Below are 8,443 nucleotides of genomic sequence, written 5' to 3'. Positions count from 1 at the left end.
GTTTTTTTAGCAATTGCGTGAGAAAGAATGTCTTTAGGATATTTCAAGTAGTTAGAATTGTTGTTCAATCTTTTGATATTTTCAAGGAAATTAACCATAATTGCGCTGGAGCGCCACCAAGCGACAAAGTTGATGGTGCATTACGTCGTCTGCATGCACTACACACACGTCGTAAACACACCACGGACGGCATAGCATTACATCATGTACACATTTAGACATAACTTAAAAAGTCAATCGAGCGGGTGTGGTACGTGTTGCTGTTGTGTACTGTTGGTATTGGACCTGCGTTGTTTTCTCCACTTTTTACAGACTTAAACCAGTTAAAACCTCTTTGAAAACGTGGCGAGCAATGGCTGGAATTGTGAACATCGGTCCAGTAGAGTTTGTTCACGTTTTAGATGTGGTGAGTTCGTGTGTTTTGAGAGAACTGTTGGTTGCATGTTGTTTTACACTAGACGTACAGTAGGAGTAGGACTGGATAGGCATTTAGTTGTCACTCAGACCATCTCAGACAAAGTCGCGATAATGTAATCCTCCTCCTGTCGCAACTAGCTCAGACAGTATTCAGTATTCTTTAATACGTAGGCCTACTGTAGTACTATATAACCATGGAGGTAGACTACCTCCATGCTACAGCTGGCTGTGCAATCTAATGCTAAAGTATGTGTAGCTACCTGGGGTTAGCCCCACTTGTGTGGCCAAGGAGCTACCTGGGGGTACAAACATTAAAGTTTAACTGTAACTGTAAATTACAAAGAACAGTGCACTGTTCTTTGTAGATGTCTACTACTAGCTACTACACTAGACACTAGAACTTCGAAGAATAGAAGTAGCATGGTCCATCCATGGAGGAAGGAAATAGAAGGAGTTCGAACGAATGGACTTCATAATCAAAAGCCGAACCCGTGATAACGACACCTCGTAATCACCCACATACCTTATACAAACACTGGGCATGCTGGGCGACCTGGCTTCTGTGAGTTTGCATGTGCGCACTTGGTTCTTCATGCAACTATGGAGTCGTATGCCGTATGGATATATAAAGAAGAAACTACTTGTATACTTTTATGAGACCTGATACTATTTTCGGACGCTCTCTGACACCTAAACGATAAACACAATTGAATACAAACCACACTCATGTGCTAATTACCAAATTTTGAACTGCCACTAGTGACCGGAAAGTCACAACAAATGTAAAATAAAATGCTGTGATATTTCCATGAAAACACCACAAACGATAAAAGCAGTTCTAAGTCAATCACAACTCACCTTAGACTGCAGGACTTGCAATCACAAGGTTGTTGGTTCGAATCCCACAGCTAACCGCTGATTTCACAATTACTAGAATAAATATTGTCGTCTAGTTGCTGAATCACAATTTCTTGATTTGTGTTGTTCATAATCATAGACGTTAAAGCAATGTTTGTATGAGGAAATTGGCTGTTGTCAGCTTGGTGTTTATATCCCTTTGTGGGAGTTTGTCGAGTTCCCTTGTTGGGAAGATCATTCAAACAAACAAACAAACAAACAAACAAACAAACAAACAAACAAACAAACAAACAAACAAACAAAAAAACAAACAAACAAACAAACAAACAAACAAACACAAAGAAAACACACTGCGCATGCGAAAACTGTGTATTTTCACAATTCTTGTCTCCAATTATTCATCTGCACATGCAGGCCACAGTGCAGAACGGAGGTACCTCAGGTTCTGTACAAAGAGATCTTATCGTGCTCGTTATAATCGGCCGCCCTGCAGGAGGTCTTCTATCTTTTCCCACTTGTCAGACAAGGGCATTGTCAGGGTTTTCTTTTGTTACTCCGCGGTTTGACAGGCCGTTCGAACTCCTTCTCTTCCTTCATCCATGGTCCATCTAAATCAATATCAACACTGGAAAAAAAAAACGGCTTAGTTTTGGTTTACTGGCTCAATTTTGACTGAGCCAGTCTTGGGTTGGCTCAGTCAGTGTACGGATAATATGGCGCCACCATTTTTTTCACTAATCTTTACAAAAAGGGATATCTCATTGAGGTAAATTAGATACTATAGGCCTATTATTTCATATCGAATGAAAAAGAGGTGGCGCCATACAGAAACTTGTCCCAGTGTACGACTAGCTAATTTTGAGCCAATGATGAGATTGATGTGTGAACAGAGAAGCCGGCATTTTTGGCTCACACTGAGCCGGTTTTTATTCAAGTCTTTTCTTGAAAGTTGAACTTCACCATGCAGACACAGCTTATCATAAAAAATAAAAGCATGCATGTTCATTGTTTTGTTTGGCTTGCTGGAGATTTACGCTTTCAATCTTGATTGACACAGACAGGTAAAAAAGTAAGAAGGCTGGATGGCCTAGTTTAATTTATGAATATGTTCAGCAGTACACGTTGAGTAACATTTAAAGAAAAACATACAGCAGGGCTAACCGCCGAATTCTGCACTTATGATCGCCAAATTTAACCCCTACATGTAGCCTTGTAAGGATAACTTTCCGTATGGCGCCACCACTTTTTCACTCATTTTTACAAAAAGGCATATCTCATTGAGGTAAATTAGATACTAATTTATTTCATATCGAATGAAAAAGTGGTGGCGCCATACGGAAACTTTTCCCCTTGTAAGCGTAGACGCAGAGATATGCACGCGCACAAGCCAAAATTTCCTGTCAAACCATGAAATACATGTACGCTTGACGTAAGCACAGAATTCCCTGCTTCCATAAAGTGCTATTGCTTACGGTAAGCAGAGCCATGAAATTCAAATTGGGAACTATGACATGAGGTTCGTTCTGCTATCGTCTTCTCGGGGAGACGGTAGCAGAACGAACATCATACTGTAGATCTCTATGTAGACAGGGTTATGATTACTCCGAGTAGAACTATGAATATATGAGGTTGGTTCCGCTATTGTCTCCACGATAGTGGAGCAGGTAATGATTATCAGACCTAAGACTACTAATAAAACACATAGCGCCCAATCCATTACAAATGCCCCCAGGCGCTTTACCACATAAAGAAAAATCATAAAAAGGTCAAACAAAAAGTAAACAAATAATAAAACACAGTTTTACAGTGCAGTCATTTGCTTGTTGTGTTGTATCATTGGAACTTCATCGATTCCAAACCATCTTGAAGCAGCCAAAGGCCTGGTTTTGGAGAGTCGCAGCCTTAAAAAACAAAAAAAAAAAACAACATTTCAAAGACCGGGGAGGGGAAGGGCTTTGAGGGTAATTGTTGTGATAAGCGTAACCTTCCATCCTCCTGATAGCCTAATGTTCCAAATTCTGTCTGTACTTCAGTTGACTTTATGTTGACTGTGGAAGTGTCGTGGCCGAGCAGTTAAAGAACACCGAATTCAAACTCTGGTGTTTCTGATCAGCAGAACTGGGTTCGAATCCCCAGCCGTGACACTTGTGTCCTTAAGCAAGACACTTAACCATTGCTTCGTCCTTCGGATGGGACGTAAAGCTGTTGGTCACATGTGTTGTGTAAACCCAGTGCACTTATCGTAAAGAGAAGGGGTACGCCCCGGTGTTCCTGGCCGGATTGGCAGCATATTGCGCCACGGCACCTTGTAAACCATTACATGGTGCTTAAGGATTAGGTCTTATATCTCAAACTTCGTCCCACTCCTTGTAGTAATAATACCTGGCGCTTTGTATCCTTTGGCAAAAGGCGCGTTATAAATATGGTTATTATTATTATTATTATTATTATTATTATTATTATTATTGTTTGTTTTCCTAACAATGACAGCACAATGTTTGTCTCTAGAGTATACAGATGACTTGAGTTGCCATCCAAACAAGCAATTATTCAAATCCAGGTTCAAGGCCGTGTTTGCAATTTGGTGAATACAACAACTGGGTTTGGACGAGTGCATTATTTTGACGAGCAATGCACAGTGAATAGATTCTTTGTCATGGAAAGTAGGGAAAAAGGAAGTACTATTACAGAAATGTTTACACATATGAACCTTAAGTGAGAATTGTGTCTTTTTCATCGCCATCTTTTTCGAAAAAGGGGATCTTAAAGACACTTGACACTATTGATAATTGTCAAAGACCAGTCTTCTCACTTGGTGTATCTCAACATCAAACCTGTGAAAATTTGAGCTGAATTGGTCGTCGAAGGCGCGAGATAATAATGAAAGAAAAAACACCCTTGTCACACGAAGTTGTGTGCCTTCGGGTGCTTGATTTTGAGACCTCAAATTCTAAATCTGAGGTCTCGAAATCAAATTCGTGGAAAATTACTTCTTTCTTGAAAGCTACGTTACTTCAGAGGAAGCCATTTCTCACAATGTTTTATCTTATGAACAGCTCCCCAAATTACTCGTTACCAAGTAAGGTTTTATGCTAATAATTTATTTGAGTAATTACCAATAGTGTCCACTGCCTTTAAAGTATACCTTTAGTTTTTGGAACCATTTGATTGTTTTCATATTTTATTATTGTAGATACAATCAAACTATCATGTGAACAATTTTCGTTCAAAGGGTGGTCACGCTTTTGAGATATTGCCGAAAAGTCCATGCAGGAAGAATAATCCAAAATAGGAGTACACAATCTGGGACATGTTACGGCGCTAAAACTGGGCATAAAACTGATGTCTTTTTTACAAACCACAATACTTTGAAGTATACCTTCCCATGGAAGTGTCGTGGCCGAGTGGTTATAAGAGCACCGAATTCAAACTCTGGTGTTTCTGATCAGCAAAGTGTGGGTTCGAATCCCCAGCCGTGACACTTGTGTCCTTAAGCAAGACACTTAACCATTGCTTCGTCATTTGGATGGGACGTAAAGCCGTTGGTCCCATGAGTTGTCATGGTTGTGTAAACGCATTTAAAAGAACCCAGTGCACTTATCGAAAGAGAAGGGGTTCGCACTGGTGTTCCTGGCTAGATTGGCTGCATAATGCGCCACAGCACCTTTTAAATAATTACATGGTACTAAAGATTAGGTCTCATAATTCAAACTTCGTCCCACTCACCTTGCAGTAAAACTACCTGGCGCTTTGTATACTTTGGGAAAAGGCGCGTTATAAACATGGTTAATTATTATTATTATTAAGGGAATAAAAGAGTAGGCGACGAGTTCTTAAACGGTCGTTTAAAACCGACAGAGTCGTGGCCGTGCGATAAAGGGCCTTTATCGCACGGCCATGACCCTGCAAGGTTTTAAACGGCCATTTAAGAACACACATTATGCGATGTTACTAATAGCTATGAATTACATTCTGCGTCAGTTAAATTGGAGTACATGAGCTTGCGCCCCCAACACGCGAAGCCAGCTGGTCATAAACAGCTCTAGCTGTGTCTTTATCAGCCGTTTAAACACCACCACGTGACTCGCTCTCAACCAATAGGAGTAGCGAAACTGTCTCGGGTATTTATGAATATAAATTGTTTAAAATGAGAATGATGTCTTTTTCAATTATCATCATTGTTTGAATTCTGCCTCTTTTAAAGAAGAATTCTTTACATACAGCTGCTAAATTTGTTTCCCCCTTTCAATAATATTTATTTCAGGGAACAAATATAACTCATCTTGAGGTCGGGCCAAAGAGGCTGATGTTACAGAACAATGAGCAGTTGGTAGCCGGACCTATACCATGTGTTATTGTTCCTCCTGGTCACTACTGCCGCATCAAAGACCCAATGAGGTAATAATAACAGTAATAGTCGTTTTTTATAGCCTTTTAAACACCTGAAGGGTGTCTCAAAGCGCTTCCACTTTATTACCCCTGGTCACTGGGCCTTAAATCATTCCTTAAACCATCTCAGCTCCCTCGGGAAAATACAGCCTGTGCTGCCAAATATGTAGCGCACTCAAGCTAATCAATCACATGAACCATCTCTGCCCTCGCAGGCACCTATTTACCCCTGGGTGGAGAAAAGCTTATAAATGGTTATTAAGTGTCTTGCTAAAGGACACAAGTGTCACGACCGGGATTTGCACCCACACTCTGCTGAACAGAAACACCAGAGCTTTGAGTTCGGTGCTTTTATCCACTCGGCCATGACACCCCACATACCCAGGTACTTATACATTGTACTATTATGAATGCATCTTTGTCATGATTGGTGGAACATTAGGCCTAAAAAAAAAGGCCTCAGCACCCACAGCATGTGCCATGGTGCCCTGTGCTTTTGCTGTGGTGCCCTCTGCAAAGTTCAAATACAAACTTACATTCTCCCCATATACAAGTAAGTGCCCCTTGTCAGAGGAAAATTGCTGTGCCCCTTCAGCAAAGCAAAGTCCAAGGCCTGACATATAGTCTTCCTATATTTTGCCAATTGGTATATTTACTGTTGTGATATTGAACAGGCATAACTGTGTATGGAAATAATAGGACATTGGGTGTAGTAGGTCCATTGATTTTTGACGCATAGTTCTCAGCACGTTGAATTCCAAAAATAATTTTTCAAAACGATGGCTAAAAGGTGAGGTTGGATATGAGATGCACACCGACAGTCAGAGAATGTCATAGCGCATTCTTTCCCATTGCAGATTTCTGTCCTTTGAAAAAATAAAAGGTATAAAGTATAGCATAATAAGCAATGGCATACATTTTACTTTTTTTTTTTAATTACTTGTTTTTCTACCTATAACTTTTTCAAAGTTCAAATCTGCTATAATGGTCCTGTTCCCAAACATCTTTCTCATGACATCATATGACCCTGTGCCAAATTTCATGATTGTATCATCAAAGGTACAATTCCCCTCATTAAGTATTTTCCCTATCAGCGCCACTATGACAACAAGCATGACTGGAACAGTTACTCTTGAAAAATCTCAAAAGATTGTCAGAAACAAGGATTTCATAAAAGGGTGTCCAAATTTGCTGGAAATTTAAAACCTGTGTGTTCAAACTGTTCACATAAAGTAAATTTCCATGTAAATTACAACAGATCTTGATACAACTTTAAAGGCAGTGGACACTATTGGTAATTACTCAATAATTGTTGTCATAAAAACTTCCTTGATAACTAGTAATGGGGAGAAGTTGATAGTATAACACATTTTGAGAAACAGCGGCCTCTGAAGTGACATAGTTTTCCAGAAAGAAGTAATTTTTCACGAATTTGATTTCGAGATCTCAGATTTAGAATTTGAGGTGTCGAAATCAAGCATCTGAAAGCACACAACTATGTGTGACCATTATGCGACGGGGGTGTTTTTTTTTTCATTAAATAATATCTCGTAACTTCGATGACCGATTGAGCTCAAATTTTCACAGGTTTGTCATTTTATGCATATGTTGAGATACACTAAGTAAGAAGACTTGTCTTTGACAATTACCAATAGTGTCCACTGTCTTTAAAACAGGGTGTCCAAAAGAAACCCAGACACCCCTCTCTGGCTAACACTCTGGTCAGAAAAAAGTTCAGATATTTGTCTATGACAAGATCAGGATCTATAAAGTTGATTAATCACAATCAATATTTTGTTTCTTTTTCCTACAGTAATTATGAAGCAGGTCAACAATGTCAGCTAAAGCATGGCCATGTCGACGTTCGCTTTCATCAGGTATAATGTAGGAGTCTGTTGTGTGTTATGCAATTTTTTTTGTTTAAATCAAATTATTATAAAGCATTATTCTGACAAGCAAAACAAGTGTAAAAGATGTGCATCACACCCATTGACACCCCTAAATAACAAAGCAACCAGCCAGTAATTTAGGGTTGACAGTTAGAAAGACAATTTCTAAGTTACCAGAAAAACAGTATATTGTTTTGGATAAAATACAATGTAGGTAAATATTGCATTTGGGATGTACACACATGTACATGTATAGAAGATTTTATTAATTTTGTTATAAGCACTGTATACTCAATGCTTTCCTTGGTCCTGCAAAAAAATATATATATATTCACAGACATTCCACTTTGTGAGTTTGAATTCTACCTCAGCAGTATGCCTTTTTTTTAATTTTGTTTTTATCCCACAGAACTTGTATCTGGTACACATCCCAAGCACTACGTTTTCCAGAGAATAATTATCTGGGGTTTTCCTCTCTTGTCTAAAACTGTTGTCTTCGAAATGAAAAGTTTCTCAAAATACTTTATACCATAAAATTAAGTGTCGTGGAAGTGTCGTGGCCGAGCGGTTAAGAGCACTGAATTCAAACTCTGGTGTTTCTGATCAGCAGAGTTTCGAATCCCCAGCCAGGACACTTGTGTCCTTGAGCAAGACACTTAACCATTGCTTTGTCCTTCAAATGGGACGTTAAGCCGTTGGTCCTGTGTGTTGTGTAGCACACGTAAAAGAACCCAGTGCACTTATCGAAAAGAGAAGGGGTTCGCCCCGGTGTTCCTGGCTGTGGCTGCTGTAAGCGCCGTAGCACCTTGTAAACCCTTAGCAGGTGCTACATAATTGGGTCTCAAAACTCATAACTTCAATAACCTGTCTTTCTGAAAGTTTGTATATAC

The 8,443-nt window shown here is 39.5% G+C and overlaps 1 protein-coding gene across 2 annotated transcripts in view; it reads left to right on the top strand.

Annotated features, from left to right (window-relative positions):
• The first annotated feature begins 244 nt into the window (after nt 1–244).
• The window catches only part of LOC117295133 (major vault protein-like), a 42,061-nt gene continuing 33,862 nt past the window's right edge, over nt 245–8,443 (top strand). For both annotated transcript variants that reach the window (XM_033777699.1, XM_033777698.1), the window contains exons 1-3: nt 245–406; nt 5,540–5,673; nt 7,478–7,541. In XM_033777699.1, the coding sequence (XP_033633590.1) occupies nt 353–406; nt 5,540–5,673; nt 7,478–7,541 (252 nt within the window). In that variant the 5' untranslated portion in view covers nt 245–352. The remainder of the gene's footprint in view (nt 407–5,539; nt 5,674–7,477; nt 7,542–8,443) is intronic.

Source organism: Asterias rubens, chromosome 9 (genome assembly GCF_902459465.1).
Source record: "Asterias rubens chromosome 9, eAstRub1.3, whole genome shotgun sequence".
Lineage (NCBI taxonomy): Eukaryota > Metazoa > Echinodermata > Asteroidea > Forcipulatida > Asteriidae > Asterias > Asterias rubens.
Note: the sequence above shows the minus strand (reverse complement) of the source record. Positions and strands in the feature narration are given on the sequence as shown.